Genomic DNA, 18292 nt, shown 5'->3' on the forward strand with positions numbered 1-18292 from the left:
TGCATCTTACAACATGCCTGACAGCCAGTTTGTAGCCACTGAGAAGGCAGCTATACAATTTTACAAGTGCTGTCTAATCCTATATCTGACCCTGCAGTGTTTTCCTTGTCAAATCCTTCTGTAGCTAAACATTTAGCCCATGTTTATCTCTCTCCCTCTATAAGGATTGGAAAGCATTTGATAAACTTGGGAAATGAATGCATTTTTCTGCTACTCTTTTAGAATTCCTAATTGTAAAGCTCTAATTGTCATAGGTACATACTAGGCTAGCTGTCCTAGCGGTCCATTTTAAGCCTAGCCAATTTCCCTTCTGGTGCTTGAATTAACCTATCCTGTTTGTTACATTGGATTAACCATTCCATGATAGATAATTGTATGTTACCCCCCGTGGGAATAATTGGGATTATACCATATATAATTTGAGGGGGACCCCTTCATGGGGTAAACCTTTAGGAGCTGCCTCTGTCTATTAGTAGAACAGGGGGGCAGTCCTGGTGTGAATTTTCAATAACCCATCCATAGATCTAAATTGCGCTTGAATATGGACTGGGATGAGCTTTGTTTTACGTGGATGGTGGATTCTGTTCCAGAGCAGTCGTATCCTCTCTGAAGTATCTGTCCCTCCAAACAGTTCTGTTGATATTGCAGAAAAGATTTAGATTCCTGGACAGAGTAATTCTGATGCCATTTCACTTGCTGATGCACAGTATGTTCATCACTACTGGGGTGGAGGATGCCTTGTATGCCAGATACCATATTATCTTAGTACTCTATAGGATACAAAGTATAATGACAGGACTTTGATTTGGCCCATCTAATACATATTATTTAGGCCTTGCATCCTTGTAGTAAGGTTATCTCTGTGGACATCTTAAGTTCCACGTGTCTGGATAGATGCATGTTGAAGGGGGCATTATACACAATGATTGCTCTGAGGGCTGAGTGAAGGGGATAATGACATCTCTAGATCTATGTGCAATCCCTTTGTTTATAAGTTGCACAATACAAGACATTTGTATGACAGTGGGCACATGTTTGTCACAAGTTGGGTCAATGTCCACACAAGTTCCCAAATATCAAACAACTGGGTCAACTTTTAGGGGCATATTGTCAGTGTGGCAGTTCTCTCTGTAGATGGCTTCCAAAGGGATATTGTGGCATTTGGTTTGTCTGTGATTCTGGCAACAGTTGTTTGTGGGAAAAACTTTCCCATATGATGGCCAAATCATTTGGGGATTCCAGTGACTGCTTTGTCAAATCCCTTGGGTATTGGCTTTTACTGTAGTGAAGTAGATGCCAAACAGGATAGGTCCCAGAAACGAACCCTGGGGACTCCATGGGTGGCAGTGGGAGCTCCTAACTCTTTCAGCAGATTCCACCTCATCTGCCAGATTGAACTTTTCCTGCTGGTGTTTAGCATCTTTTGGTAAAAGAACCCGTCCCCATCTCCCTTGCAGGGAAGCTTTTGTATTCAAGAATGTTTCTAGTACCAATGAAAGGGGGTTTCATGGGCACCAGTCCTAGATCTTTCTTTTCTCAACCAGTTTGTGAAAGTTCAAAAGTTCAAAGTGCTATCTGTTCACAATCTTTTGCCTCTTATTCCCGTTTTTATTTTATTTTTTTTTTTGGTAACCCTAGATTTAAAGGATGATTGTTATATTACTATAGCCACAGATTTCAAACTTTTTCAAAAGTTGTCTGTCTGAATTGCATTGAAATATCTGAATTACCCATTGGATTATCCACTGATCCAAGCATATTCACTGCTTAGCTCCCACTGATAGCCTATTGCAGACTGCATGGTATTCACATTTTCCTTATTTAGACTATCTTTGCAGAGGTTTTCAAAGTGTAATGAGTCTTTCTCTTGAATAAGATATCTCTTAGTCTTTCCAACAAGACTGTACTTGAGTCGACTTTTGGATACATAAGTTCAGAGATTTTCTTCCCTAGGAAAAAGTAGTTTAGATCAGTTGCAGATGTCTTTTCTACTTAGTCCAGGACTTCAGAAAGGGAATTTCTCAGAATTTGTGGTGTCCATTTTCATGATTCCTCTAGGCAGACTCCACCTTAGAAAGATTTAATGATACATGTATGGTCTCAACATCAACACACCCTGACTTCTCAAATCACAGTTTTGGGAATTGTAAAAAGGGAACTGCTTTGATGGAGAGACCAGTTTTTCCTGAATACAGGTCTTCCATTTTCCTGTCAGTTGCAATACAGTATGTAACATATGCCTCAGACTTTGCTTAGGGAGTTGTCTCTTCGGGGGATAAAACTGCAAGGACTTTGGAACCAAAAGACCGACCTAAACACACAGAAATCAGAGCTGTGGACAGTAATAAATGCACTCAACTCTGTCATCCCCAGAGCCTTTATAAATGGTTTCAAGTTAATATGGTACATAAATGGGGGGGGGGGGGTGTCCAGAACATACCCTCTGGGTAGATTAGCCATGGTAGCATGGGATATAGCAATTTTGCACAAGCTCACTTGACAGGTGCCTTGCATTCCATCGGAGCAAAATGTTGTAGTAGATGAGCTGAGCAAGACAAGGACAGACCCTGACAAATGGGAATTTAATTGTTTGGGGTCTTCCATATTTGATCCTGTTGTGAGGAGCACCTCTGGTAGATCTGCTTACCTCCATTCGTAGCAAACAACTGACAAAATTCTGCTCCAGGACTCCTTGAAAGCAAGCCTAGAAAACTCATTTTCAGAAGGACTCCCCTTCTGGCACAGGCAACAAAGGATGTTCTTCATTATCATCACTGCTGCAGTAACCTAAGTTACATGGTTATATCCTGCATAGGATACAACAGCCAACCAGCATCCAAAGCATTTAGAGCACCTTCCACATGCTGGCTAAAACATTTTGGAGCCAAGCCTTTCAGAGCTTTCCTCCCACCAGGAAAAGCACTCATCTGTGGACTTTCAGGGATCAACCAGTGGCTGATACTATGATGCCCGTTATAGGGAAAGAAAAGGGATGAACAGAAGGAAAAGGAGATGAGCAAAATTAGAAGACCGTGCTAGGAATGGGAGGAAGGGCCGAAGAGAAAATGAGACATATGAATCAGGACTGGACAGTTGTAAATAGGCCTTGTAGGAAGCAGACAGAAGGGTCAGGAAAATGAATTGGTTGCAGCTCTAGGAAGGAAGCAAATGAAAAATAAAGAGAAAGGATGTAGTGGTACAAGTGGAGGAGGAATGTCTGCAGTTAGGAGAGAGGTAGTAATATGGGACAAAATGCAAAACAGGAGATGACGGTCAGTATGGAAGCTGAGAAGACTCGCCACTGCCAGCCAGATGTCGCACTGGATATGTGAGAGACAGGAGCAAGGGTTATTGGATCTGCTCCACTGACCAGAAATTATTCTGATTAGCCACCAGAGGGATGGTCTCTTGAGTCAACCCATTGACACTCAACAGGTTAAAGTAGAAAAGATGCACACAGATCCGATTCGCTGGTAAATTCACCAAATACAGCCAGCTCTCACAACTGTATAGGCAACATGCACTGCCATGTTGAGTACGAGGTTCTACCATCCACACCCAGACTAGGACTACACACTTCCCTGCTACTCCTCTGATTTTGTCCATCTCCTTTTCCTGTCTCTAACCCTTCTCTCTCCCCATAGTGGATATCACTTTAAACTCTCCTTTCCTTCACACCTTCTTACCAGACTGGTCTTCTACTTGGCAACTCATTGTTACCACCCCATTTGCTCCTTCTGGTCTACATCTGCCTGTCCTGTTGCTCACTGATCTGGTATAGCTCCTCCTGCCAGCTGTTGCATCTTGACTGGCTTTCTTGTCTACTGTGGGTCTTAATGTTTTTTCCCAGCCCATTTCTATCTGTTGTCTTCTACACGTTTTTTTTTTTTTTTTCTCCTCATCTTTAGCACTTATCACTGTCTGCCCTGGTCCTTCACATTAAAATCCTACTACTTGGCATCTTTTTTTCTTGCTTCCTCTCCCACTTTGTCTTCTTTCCCCTCCCTTTCCCATCCTGTTTCTCTTCGGTGATCAGCTTTTTGCTGACCCACTTGTCTGTACTCATGTGGCTACCTGTGCCTATATCTTTTGATCCTCTGCGTGTTTCATTTGTAGGTTTTTCTCTGATCCTTCCTTTTCTCATCTGAAAAAAACAACCTTGACTTGCATTTATGCCTCTTCCATAATTCCCAGAAACTTTTTGGGCTTCTGGAGACCCCACATTTCACACTATTCCAAAGCTGACTAAGCTTGTCTTGCATCCTGAGCACCTTTTCCTTTGCTTCCCATCCAGTTTGCTTCAGCATTGTGGTCCCTTTTGCCAGCATAGTTGCTTCCTTTCATGCTAGTATCTAGGTCAGTGTTTCGAGTGCTTTCACTAATCTACCTTAACCCCCTTAATAATAAAGTCTGCAGCAGAGAGCTGTCCCCTCTCTGTATAACAAAGGCACCATATTTATCCTTCACATTCCTTCCCTGGAGTTCCAAACATTGTCTGCACTTGCCAATATTGTGCTTTCTGCTCTCATTAGACCAGATAAACCCCGCACATGGAACAAGGTAATTTCATGGCAGTATTTGACCAAATTTTGCCCATGATTTTCTACTTCCTTGCTTGTAATAAGATATCTAGGTGTTGTCACACCTTTTGTTTCTTTTCATTCTGACTGCTTCATTCAGATATTGACCTAAATGTTTCTTTTCTTTGTATGTGGATGATTTCCAGGTTTCAGAAGTGGAAGAATAGTGTTGTATTGTGGAGCACATTCAGTAATGAAGATGTGGGGTATGTTTTGTGAACCTGTATTGAAGCTTAAAGTTAAAATCTGTTCATTTATTTTGCAGCAGTATTTAGGTATTGATGTTGAATGAAGTGATAGTTAGCTGCAGCCTCACTGTGGTATTTCCCCATGGGTAGTTTGGATGACTTTCTGACACTTTCATCTGTTTGTTTTGTAGTGCAGAATTTTGGAAAAGGCTGAAGAGGCAAAACCACTTGCCACCAGTCGACCCTGGTGGATCGAGCAGCTCTGAAGAGGACCTTGGCTCTCCTTGCCTCATACGTGAGTGAAAAGAAATTCCACTTGATACGGAGTATAAAAAATGCAAATGTTTGTAAAGTATAGAACTTTGCATTACATTTAAATCCATTCATTCTTTTTATGAAGATGCTGAGTGGGATTAGGGGATTAAGTGGGCTAGTGTGTAATTTGTTGCCATTACTAGGACATTCAACTGAATGCAGTCTGGCTGACTTCTGCGATTAGCTGAAAATTCTTGCTACCTTGAAGATGCTGTAAACCTAGCACTGATTATGATGAGCACTAGAGGGTGCATAGCTTCTCATGTAAAACTGACTTTATAAAGCTTTCTCAGAATGTATGTTTGGCAAATGTTTGGTTACTTTGTTCTAGACTATGCTCATCTATGCATTATAGACTGACCTGATGTGCTTATAACTTATAATTCACTGTCTTTGTACTTGAACAGGGTGAGACCCATAAAACAAGTAGCTGCTTTCAGAGGTTATCCAAGAGCTTTGGCATTAAAGTAATGCATAACCAGAATAATGATACAAGGCCAGGTAGAGCTATAGTTTCCAAAACAGAATGCCCACGTAGTCTAGATTTTTAAGAAGTGTAATCAGTCCTGCCATTTGCTAAACTTCTGTATGAGGCTTTCTCTGCACTCCCACCCCATGGCTGGTGCATGGTCAAATCTTTGCTGTGGAATGAATAAGGAATGTGCTTCTAATTTTCTGGGCTTCAGTTTGAGTAGACTAAAAACCATGTAAGAACCTGTTCTATAAATTGGAGGAATGAATGAGTTAACAATTATAATAATTTAATGACAACTATATGTGTATATTCGTACATGGGTTAAATCCTTAAAGTTTTCCCACAGATAAATGATTTTAGACATGTCAGCAAGCTTGAAGGGTGATGCATTTAGAAGGGATTATAGAACTGTTTTTTCAGTAAGTATAATCCCTTTTATATGATTAGGAGGTTCTGCTTTGGATCACTGAAATTTTACTTTACTGAAAATCACAGCAGCAAAACGAGAACACCAAAAACAGACATCACCGAACCATCAAATTCCAGAAATTTCCATCAACGAAAAACCAGCTGCTACAAAAAAAACTCTTACATTTTTGGAGGGGGGTGAGCCCCCCCCCCCCTGCATGTTATATATATATAAAATCTGATATCACACTACAGTGAGGAAAAGGGTACATTTCCCAATCCTCACAGTACCTCAGTCTCCATTCACAAGCTCCGAGTGCAGTGAGATATGCGCAGCAAGTGTTTCGTTGATGCAAACCTTGGGAATGTGACAATTCGGTGATGTCCAATTTCAGTGTTCTCGTCTCGCTACTGTGATCTTTGGTAAAGTAAAGTTTCAGTGATCCAAAGTAGACCTGATTAGGAGTAAGGGTAACTGTGTAGAATGCCTGATTCTGGCTGTAGCTAGCTTAGCACAACTTAGCAAAGTCCTCTTCAGAAGGGGGAAAAAAAAACAGTCCAGCTAGGAGTTTAAGGAGATCTTTATTCAGAGATGAATTAAGTGTTTGATTCCAACTAACAGCTGAACAACTGGAATAGTATTGCCCCAGGGAGAGGGGGAAGTACCAGGTCTATCTAGGTAGAGATGGTTTGGTTGGTAGAAAATTAAGCAGTTCAAGGTAAAACATTTATTATCATCTGAATAAGTTAGCAGCACATGATTTCTTAGTCTAAGACTAGACCAAAATAAGCCTAGACAAGCTAACATGGCAGAACAGCTATATCCTTTATTTAAATGAGACGAAGAACAGACATGTTCTGGAATATTTCTTCCAATTATTTTATTTATTTATTTTATTTTAAATTTGTTTACCGGGGAAGTCTGACTGGACAAATAGTCCATTTTCAACAGAGGCCCGTGGAGGAACGCTCCACAAATAGCACAGATAAATCAAGAATGTACTTCAATGAACAAGAATATAATAGAGTCAGAATGAGTGGAGGATAAGCTTCTGTTAAAACAATATTACCAGAAGTAGCTATTGAGTAACACAGAATTACATTATTACGTTGAAAATGCAAGCTTCACAATAGAAGCAAAATTAGCTAATAACTAACATGGAATAATGTAACTTTGTTGAAGAAACGCAGTATGTCAGAACACATGATGTGCTATATTTCCTGAGTATCAGGGACTGCTTTACAAGGTTGATGAAACAAAGCTTGAGTGTACAGGTAACCAAGTCAGCAGCATGTACAGGTTCAATAGAATAAAAAATATAAAAAAATATCAGCACTTAGAAAAAGTAAGTTAAAAAGTGGGTAGGTATATATTACTTCCCTGGCTTTTTATGATGGTTGCTAACCTAGGTCAGAACAGGTCCATATCCAATAACTAAATGAGTTTTGAGCAGTTCTTTGAAGTTAGGTTTACTCGCTGTGGACCGTATGTTTAAGGGCAAGACATTCCAGGTTTTTCCAGTGCAATTAGAGTAAAGGGGAGTCCCTGGCAAAGTTTTTACTTCTGGTTATGTTTGTTAGTGCTTTGTTATAGGAACAAAGTAAATGGTTGTTTGAGTAATAATTTAGTAGGCCATTGAGAGATGGCATTTTTTCTGGTTGGTAAATATTTTGATGGGCTATTGTAAGCTGGTTGAGCAGTAGCAGATTCAGCAATTCTAGCCATGAAAGCTGCTTAAGGGCTAGACAGTGATATAATCTGTAAGTTGAGTCAGATGCAAACTTTGCTGTTTTATTATAGCAAGAGTTAAGTTTGGCCAAGTCTGATTTGTTTAGGTTAACAAGTATGGGGGATGCATAAAGGAGAGTAGAGACTAGGTGGGTTCTTGCAATAATGACTTTAGTATTTTTGGATAGGCATTTTTTAGTTCTGTTTAGGGTTCCAAGCTTTTTATGTATTTTTTTAATATATGCATAAGCCACACCACTCTTGCATGGTTGTACAAGTCAAATTTCATGTTATATAATAGCCACAAGAAATTTAGATTGGAGCACGGGAATAATTGTAGTGTTTAGTTGAAGTTACTGTAAACATTGGGATGGGTTCTATGGCTTTTTGAGGGATGAAACAGCATTAGCTTAGTTTTGTTAGGGTTGAGTATAAAGCTGTGCATTGGATAGCCAAGATTCCACTGCTGTGAAAGATTCCAGAGTTTTTTTTTTTTTTTTTTTTTGAAGTTGCTTGAGTAAGGGAGCAGTACATATTAGGGTGGAATCATCTGCATACTGTACCAAAGTGGCATGCAGGATTACAGTATAGAGGTTGTTAGTAAGTACAGTAAAGAGAAGAGGTCCCAGAATAGATCCTTGTGGAACTCCCAAAGTAACAGCCAGAAGAGGAGAGAGATTATTCTGCCATTTAACAGCCTGTTTCTGTCCAGTTAAATAATCCTGGAACCATGCAAGAGTGGCGTGGCTTATGTTAAGTTCAGAAAGTGGAGTTTATTATGTGCTACAGTATCAAAGACCTTTGAAATATCCAGAAAGCTAGCAGAAACCAGTTTGCCTTTGTTCCTGTGCTGGGTTAATGGTGTTGGTAAAGCTCATGAGGGCAGTGTTAGTGCTGTGATTAAGCAGAAATCCATGTTGTGTATTGGATAAAAGTTTGTTAGTTAAGAGGTAATTTTGAATTATAGAATTCTAATTCACATCCTTGATTGACAATAGAAATATGCAATTATTATTCAGAGACTAGTACTTGATACCTTTTTGCATGTTCTCACACTGTACAGATTCACATGACTTCATCAGTGCAGTCGCACAAACAATAACGTATCCATTACGAATCATGTATCAGAACAAGGTCAAACTATATAATAGTCATTTGTTTCATGACAAAGCAGTAACTGTGAACTCTATCTAGATATCTACATACAGTTGCTATAAATGTTTCTGGTCTGAAACACAGAAATCAATTTGTCTGAAATAATTCTTCTAATGAAAATTCAATCATACACTTTAAAACTATATATTTTTAACGTTTATTATAAATTTATTTTTTTTGTTTTCAATCCTCTCAGCTCACAGATGTTTATAGTAGCCTCTTGATACTCCATGTTTTCCTTCTAGTCCGAGTTCTTAGAGCCTTCTTGGACCACTGCTTGCAAATGAGTCTGGCCACTTGTGACTTGCGCTCGGGCTGACCATTCTGTGATAGAATGCTTTGCAGTTTCTGATTCTGCCTCCATGTCCTTTCTGTAGAAGAAGGTTTACTGAAGTTGTATGCTAGCCAACAGTCAAACATAGGATTTGGTTTGAAAGAGGATGTCCAGAAGCAAAAGTACAGCAAATACTCTTCAATTTGATGTGAATTCTGCATTTGCTATAGGTACATATCAAATGTGGGGTGTACAATGTTACAGTCCAGTAACAAAATTCATGCAGCACTGTTATTTTATTGATATTTGTAGTAGAAGGTGGTGGTTGTGGAGCCTTCTATGTAAGTAAAACAGCAAGAAAGATGTGCACTTGCATATTATGAACATTCTTTATGCAACTATTTTTATTTATTTATTTTACATGTTGACCAGGTATATCCGACTGAGCTGAAGAGCCCTTTTTCAGCGGAGGCCCGGGGAGAAAAGCTCCATAACTTTGTACATTTAACATGTTACAAAAGCAAAAATAAGGCACTGAAAGGTTCACCAGAATAAAATCCACTGTTTTATTGATCGCACACGATATTAAAAAACATAAAGCACATCGAGAACGCATTAACTGTATCACAGCGTTTTCATCACAAAAATTTCTTCAGATGAGCATACCAACTTTTGAAATCCCTTTATATACAGAAACATCCCCAATTAACAAACTTTTAAAAACACAGTGCAAAAAAAAAACTATATACACAAACAATGAAACACAATAAATACAGAAGTGCATAGAAAATCATTTGATGGTCAAGCAGGAATCTTGTAAAAAACATACATTTACAATTTGTAAAAACTTGTAAACAAAAAATGTTTAAAAATGTTTAAAAATATAAAACCTTTTTAAAACCACTTAAAACACTGTTGTGTGGGTCATACAAAATGTAAAACAGCACCATCTGCTGGAAAGACGGGGATGCTGGGTTGGCCAGAAACTTTATAGAAAGAGAATGGAACAGATTTGCTAGTACATCAGACCTGCAGTATATATTTGATAAACCTTTTAAGTGTATTTACAGAAGGGGATGCTGTATTAAAAACATTTTGGAGAATGATACCCGTAGGACAGGTGTTCATCTAACAAAAGGGGCACACACAAGTGTGGTTGTTGTGCCCAATGCCCTTATGTCAAAGTTGGGAGAGATGGTTCATCTGAAAAGTAGAGACAGACTTAAGACAAATGGTTTTGCTAACTGCAATACTAATGGAATTATTTATTTATCCTTGTGTGATAAATGTGAAGCATTCTATATAGGCAAAACTGAGAGAATATTTAAGTCAAGAATGTATGAACACAGGTTCATAGTTTCATAGTATAGTACTAGGCTATCTGCCCTGGGGCATTTGTAAGCCTAGCCATAGTGATGTGGCTTTTTCCACCCCATGAAATGGTACAAAAATGTACAGAATAAATCTAGAATACTGTGCCTCTGTCTAGTCGTCACACAATGAGGGTCCCCTTATATAATAGAATTAGTTTACTGTGCCCCTGTCTAGCAGTGACACAGATGTGACCCCTGGGGTAAACCTACGATCTCCCATCCACTCATCAAGATTTCTCTTGAAGAGAGAGTCAGTGAGGGGCTCTGCCTAAAATGAACTGGGATCCTGTTCCAAAGCATGGGAAGCCTCTGGGTTATGAATCTATCCCTCCAGCATGTCCTATTCATACTTGTGCCGAGGTTTAAGTCTTTAGCTCTCATGGTCCTGATGGATTTGGATTTTTTGAGGTGGAGCATGTCCATCAGATCCTGATTGGACATGGCCTTGTACGTCAGGCAGAGATCACCTCTGAGCAGGCGATATGCTACTGAATAGAGCTGAAGTTTCTTTAGTCTGGCAGAATAAGACATATGTTGGAGACCCTTGATCCTTTTGCTGAGGTACTTTTGTGGTCTCTCCAGCTGTTGCAAGTGCCGGGTGAGGTACATACCAAATGGGGCATTGTACTCAATCATGGGCCTGATGAGGGAGGAATATAGGGGTACAATGACATCCTTGGATCTGGGTGTGAAACCCTTCATGATGAGGTGTGCAAGGTAGAATGTTTTTCTAACCACTTTGGCAACGTGGGTGTCAAATGAGAGGTTGCTGTCTACTTGGGTCCATAGGTCTCTGATTACTTTTTCCATACTCAGTGGGTTGCTGTCTATGTGATAATTTGTGGGTACTTTGTTTTTTCCAAATGGGATGACTATACATTTTTTGGCATTTAGTTTAAGGCCGTGACTACGGCACCAGTTGTCCGTTTCAATGAGGCCTTTTTGTAGGATGTGTGTATCTGCTTGTGTATCGACTATGGTGCCTAGTTTGCAGTCATCTGCGAACTTTGTCAGCCACAGCCCTCCCATGTTTGCTTTAACATCTGAGAAATAAATGCCGAACAAGAGGGGTCCCAGGACAGATCCCTGTGGGACACCACTTGTGACTGGCTTTGAGTCTGACATTGCTCCAGCGATTTATGGGTTCTGTCCTTTAGCCAGTTTGCAACCCATCTAGTGACATAAGGGTTTACTTTTAAGCTGTTTAGTTTATCTGTGATGCCTGAGTGGGGTACTGTGTCGAAGGCCTTAGCCAAGTCCAGGTATGCTGTATGGACTGCTTTGCCCTCATCAATGGCTCTAGTGACTGTTTCGAAAAAGTCAACCAGGTTTAAAAGGCAGGATCTGCCCTTTACAAAGCCGAACTGGGTGGGGTCAAGCATCTTGTAGGTCCCCTATGTCTCCGTTTAGAGTTCCATAATGATTCTTTCCATAGCTTTGCAGACCAGGCTAGTCAAGCTTATGGGGCGGTAATTTCCAGGGTCTGTAGAGGCACCCCCCTTGTGGAAGTGGGACCACTGTTGCTGTACGCCAGTGTTCAGGTACATATCCCAAAGTAAGGCTAAGGTTAAATAGCATTTTTATGTGGGTTTAGCTCCTCTTGGAGTTCACGTAACACGCACCCCGGGATACCATTAGGTCCCATTGATGCTGTGTTTTTTGCTTTGTTTAGGGCGGTTCTCACTTGGACATCTGAGATGACAGGGAGATTACATTCAGCTGGGATAAGTATTTCTTCTTTTGGGGGTGAAGGAGTCGAGAAATTTGCACTGAACCTGTCAGCCAGAATGTTAGCAATATCTGTGGGTTCAGTGTATTTTTTGTTGTTGTGAACCAACTCTGAGCATATCTGAGGGTTTCCGCCCAGGTTTCTAACATAGCTGAAGTATGTTATAAAAAAGATGAACAGTAACAATGCTCTGTATAAACATACTCTGAACTGTGCAGGAGCTGATTTTCATTTTTATGTAATAGAAATATTGCCCATTGATCCTAGGGGTGGCCCTTTGGAAACACGCCTAGAATACAGGGAACTGTACTGGCAACTAGTTCTTGAAGCTATTAGGTATCCTGGTTTGAAGGCGATGGTTTCATCGAAGCCAGTCTTAAAGCTTAGGTCAGCTAAACTTTAAATGATGTGACTTTCCAGCAAATGGTGCTGTTTTACATTTCGTATGACCTACACAACAGTGTTTTAAATGTGGTTTTTACAAAGGTTTTATATTTTTAAAAATTTTTTAAACATTTTTTGTTTACAAGTTTTTACAAATTGTAAATGTATGTTTTTTACAAGATTCCTGCTTGACCAACAAATGATTTTCTATGCACTTCTGTATTTATTGTATTTCATTGTTTGTGTATATAGTTTTTTTGCACTGTGTTTTTAAAAGTATAATAGTTTAATTGATTAATTGGGGATGTTTCTGTATATAAAGGGATTTCAGAAGTTGGTACGCTCATCTGAAGAAGTTTTTGTGATGAAAACGCGGTGATACAGTTAATGTGTTCTGGATGTGCTTTATGTTTTTTAATATAGTGTGTGATCAATAAAACAGTGGATTTTATTCTGGTGAACCTTCCAGTGCCTTATTTTTGGTTATCAGTTTACTTTTGGCACTTTTTTCCACTTTCTTTGTTTATATATTACAAAAGCAATTTAACACAAGTAATACATAATTTAAAGAATACACAAACTTAATTTTAGTAATATGTCATTATGGGAAAATAGATATTTTAACTTGGGGGGGGGGGGGGACTTAATGCATTGGAAATTGCAGATTAGCCAGGGTATGTACAACTGAGTGTTACTCAAAGATATAAACAGATTAGATTAAGAAGACAGTAGAAGGGTTTGTTAAGGATAGAGTGTGTGTGTCTAGCAGGAGGAAGATTATTGATTAGGTGGAGAGAATTATTCAGGGAGGACGAGTAAGTGGCAAGACCAGTGACATTTAAGATACTCTTTTTGGTGGCTGTCCTAAATTGTCTGGGATGTGTGAGGATCCTTATTTCAAGTGGGAGTATATCCCAAGCAATGGAGGAATGGTAGCTGTATATAGTGAATCCAGATTTGGTCTTGGTTTATGGATATGCAATAGATCTTGTGTAGAGCTCCGGAGAGGTCTAGTAGGAGAATAGTGGGAGATGAGGGAAAATAGGGCTGGACAGAAAGAAGGCTGTAATAGGATAGAGTGGATTATTTGTAGCTGGGAGAGGAGAAGTAGATGGGGTAGTTCAAGCCAATTTAGATGTTTTAGCGAGAGGCAGTGATGGGATTTGTAGGTTTGTTGGGCAGCAAATCTGTCTACCTTGTTGCATGTAGACTCTAGTTTTGTCAGTAGAAAGGAGTTAAAATTAGTGAGAATTTGGGATCTATACAATAGACTGGGTAGGAAATAAGCACGGGAGAGAGTAATCACAGCTTCAGTGGTGAGAAACTTTTTGTTTCTGTACAGGAGCCCTATTTTCTGGTGGGTTTTTCTGATTGACATGCAAGTCAAATTTGAGGTGGTCATCGATGGTAACACTGAGGAGTTTTGGGATGGATTCCACTTTGATGGGGGTATTGAGTGACATTATGGAGAAGGTGGATTTGAAATGGTTGGCAATTTTGGGGATAAAGAGTAGCAAAGTTTTTTGGGGTTAAGGATAAGCTGATTATTAGAGAGCTAGGTTTTGACTGAGTTAAAAGATGTCTGGGTAGCTGATAGGAGTTCATAGGGAGTGTTGGCAATGGTTATGACTGTAGAGTCATCTCCATACTGAACTAGGGAGGACAGAGGGCAAGAAGTATATAGTAGGTTTGTAAAGATATTGAAAAGTAGTAGCCCGAGAATAGATCCTTGGGGAACACCCATTTCTACTGGGAGAGGAGGGGATAGTGCAGAGTGCCATTTCACTGATTGCAACCTGTCAGTGAGGTAGCTTGAGAACCATGCAACAGTTTCAAGGGAGAAGTTAAGGTTAGATAATTTATCCAGCAGGAGGGAGTGAGAGACTGTCTAAAGCCTTTGAGAGGTCTAAGAATAGGCAAGAGATACGTTTGTGGTCATCTATAGGTAGAGAAAATGTGTAGAGGAAGGATAGTAGGGCTATGGCTGTGCTGTGTTTAGGTCAAAGCCATGCTGAGTGGGTGTAAGCAGATTTTCCTGTGTTAGATATTGCATAACTTGTTTATGCAAACATTTTTTTAGGACTTTAGAGAGAGGGGAGAGGAGAGGATAGCAATGGGTCAGAAATTGGTGATATCTGAGGAGTTACCTCCTTTGTGAATAGGTAGTGTGTAGAGGTCTTTCTAGAGTGTAGATACTTTTGACTCTGAGATGGAGCGATTTTATACGAATTAGATACTGGCAGAGCAAGAGAGTTGGCTGCTATCTGAAGAAAATACGAGGGGATGTTATCAGCTGATACAGACCAAGGTTTTAGCTTGGAGAGTAAAGTTTTGTTATAGCTGGTAGGAACAGGTTTAAAGGGAAATGTATGTGCAGAGGTAGTAGTAGGAGTAGGTTTGAAGAAGTTTGTTTGCTCTTTAAACGCACACAACAACACAATGCAAGTCTTCCAAGATTTTTGTTTGTTTGTTTTATGTGCTATGTCACAAGCCTGTGGATGTAGTAGGAGGACAAATGTCAAGTGGTTTTAATGCCACAAACCCACCAGGAATTAAAACATTTTAAAAACCTCATTAGGCAATATCTCAAGCAAAGTTGGCAGTGCCTTGACTGCTCCCCATGCTAGTGAAAGCGGATAAGGTACACATACTAAACCTAGCGTACTTGATAATAGTTTTCACTCTTACAAACACTGGCTAATCTACAATGTATGGTACTGCACCTGTGTACTACGTATGTATTCTACCTATGTTCCAAATTTCAGCTGTACACCACAAATCTATTAATTACCTTTATTTTTAAATTAATATTTTTTTGTTCTCTCCCCTGTAACTGTTGATGTGCCGCATACCGCTGTAAAAACATGTCTCTCGTAATTTGTGTGTATACTGATCATGTCTAACTAAATGTATCTAATTTTTCTTTGTGGAGCTTTTCTCCCCGGGCCTCTGCTGAAAAAGGGTCTTTTCAGCTCAGACACCCCCGGTTAACAAATGTAAAATAAATAAATAAATTAATTAATAATTATGTTCATATTGGATACGGTTTGAAAAATAGGCCTTTTCAACATTGATTTTTTTATACTTTTGTGTGCATTTATTTTATCACATCATATGATTTTTTTTGTCATGTAGTTCAGAAGGTATTTAAGCAGGTGGTTATATATATTAACTTTGAAGCCTGAAAATTTTATGCAAGACAAAACCACTTGCCTTACTGTATGTGCATAACTGATTTGTGATAGCCCTGTTTTTTTTTTTTAACGAACAGTTTTTGATTAGTTTTCATGCTTCTGTTCTTTGACAGTGTATAGGAAACATTGTATGTGCAGACATGAATATGCAAATGCTTCTGTGCATAAATTATCATGCACCTAAATTTGGTAGCATACTGGTAGTTGACAAACCCACTTCCAAGTTACTTCATCTGTATGTCGCTGCAGTAGAGTATTCCATTCCTGCCTTACTTTTTTTCTATCTCAAACTTGTAATGCTTTAACACTCGACTGATCCCTTTTCATACTGGGAGCTTATCCCGTACTGCCAGTATGAAGTCTTCAGTTTTAATTGGTAGAGCAGTCCCAAAAGTTTTGCTGTACCAGTCATCCCTTAATAGTTCAACCTTAAACAGGCAGATCAGATTGCTGTTAAGTCTGCTGGCAGTGCCCCAAGTCAAACCGGATCTCAACTGTTCCCATTACATAATCTTTGTATTCCTGTCATTCCAGTTCTTTAAATCTCTCTCTCTCCCTCTGCACCCTGCCAGCACCACTTGTTACTGAAAATCATAATCTTCTGCTTTACCACATAGTGAGGCTCACCTCTCTTACCATTATAATATAGCTGTAAGTAAGATCTTTCAAACCTACCAGCATCATCAGTAGTTAACGCTGCTATTTTTTCTCATTCCGTTTCATTTTCAAATATGAACAGTAAATACACTAGATTACTAAACAGGCCTGAAATAGAACTATGGGTCAGAAACATTTAAACGTTCCTTTATCCTTTCAGAATATCAGTTTATTCATGATCACTCCAGCAGTGTCACCATGCATCATTATATTTCAGCTGCCATCAAAAGATTGCCAGGGATGTCTGCTGTAAATGCTTCAAAAGCACGTAACAACAAAGGAAAAACAAAAATTGCAAACCTTCTACCCTCTGAACCTATTCCAGTTCAGTCATTTTCCGTTAAAAAAAATCATACATGCTCAGCTTTCTTTTATAGATGGATAACGCCTTGACCTGGATGAGATTAATTTGAATCGAGCTTTATTGTTGGACGGGTGTAACAGGAAAGGATGGAAATGAGCAGCTTATGCCAGCTTGGTGGTCTCAAGCTGGCAGGCAATGAGCAGCATTAGGCCTAGGTGACTTGGACTGCTTTATTCCAAGCAGGCGATGGGACGTGTGAACATGTATATGTCAGGAGCTCTTGTGCTTCATTTGACGTTTCAGGACTTAGGAGAGAGCGCATGCATTTTCCGAAGAGATCGAGACACATTATTTTATAAAAACTCTGTGGAAGTAATGGTGCCTTTTATTTCCCAGTTTTATAAGATTGACAATTACCCCATTCCCCTTTTTCACATCGGGCAACCTTAATTAATACTATATTAATTTTTCTTATGTGGTTACATTTTAAAAAATTTAGTATGTCTGTTTTAAGCAATGACATTTTACACAATCTGAAAAAATCATGGTTGTCTCACTCTGTTCAATTCATCACTTATCCTGCTTTGTTGTACTACTTGTTGCCTTCTGCCACTGAGCCACAGACATTTTGTAAATATATCTCTAGAATGTTCTTAAGGTGTTTCATGAGAGTTTATTGAAAAACTTCTCTGTTAATTGACTTTCCCCATTTTAAATGTATCTGCATGGTCATTTGCCATATTCTCATAACTTTGCAGTGATTCAGATCCTTGAATAGTTAAGGATCACATGCAATGAAAAGTACAACTTACCAAGTGTCTTTCTCTACAGGAGCAATCATATCATCACTGATCATTTGGTGTATTTTGAATAAAGAAATTAATTGCATTTAAAAACTGTTTTCTGTAAAATCACCATTTCCCTGCACTGCTCACACGTCTGCTTTGGCAGACATCATGCATAGCATGTTGATGTAAGATCTGTTACTACCTCTAATTCTGCTTGGTGTGAAACTGAAAAGCTAAACTGAGATGAAACATGAATATTTAAGGAATACATGTGAATCCTTAAATATTGGTGTCCAGGTCTTTGGATCGTGGCAGTTCTGTGTTTTACTCTTCATGCACTTACCGCATGGCTCCATAACCACAGTAGAAGTGCAGTTTTCCCTTTAGTTATTAGGGGAATTGTGTATACTCAAGTAATTATTAAACTTAAGTTATTTACGTGTTTGTTAATGTATAAACTTGAAATGGAAATCAGTGGAAACCAAAGCAAAATGATTTTGCCACTAACCTTAACATCATTTGATTAACACCCATCAGAGGCACACAGCACAAAATCATGACATGATTTGTTGTGAAGCCATGTTTTTTGTTATTGTAACTGTTCCATTTTTATATAAATCATAATTTTATGTGAAAAGTGGAGTAGAAGTGCCCCTAGCCAGCAGCAAACTTCTTGGAAAAAAATGAAATCGAATGCAGGTGCTGCATTCCATTTTGCAATGTTGCACATACTTTATAA

At 39.1% G+C, this 18292-nt stretch overlaps 1 protein-coding gene across 1 annotated transcript in view; it reads left to right on the forward strand.

Annotated features, from left to right (window-relative positions):
* The window catches only part of LOC122810766, a 427664-nt gene extending 422593 nt beyond the window's left edge, over positions 1-5071 (forward strand). Inside the window, exon 5 of the mRNA XM_044082326.1 lies at positions 4960-5071. Coding sequence (XP_043938261.1) covers positions 4960-5071 — 112 coding nt within the window. The remainder of the gene's footprint in view (positions 1-4959) is intronic.
* The last annotated feature ends 13221 nt before the right edge of the window (positions 5072-18292 follow it).

The sequence above is a fragment of the Protopterus annectens genome, chromosome 9.part0 (assembly GCF_019279795.1).
Source record: "Protopterus annectens isolate FY-2018-M chromosome 9.part0, PAN1.0, whole genome shotgun sequence".
Classification (NCBI taxonomy): domain Eukaryota; kingdom Metazoa; phylum Chordata; order Ceratodontiformes; family Protopteridae; genus Protopterus; species Protopterus annectens.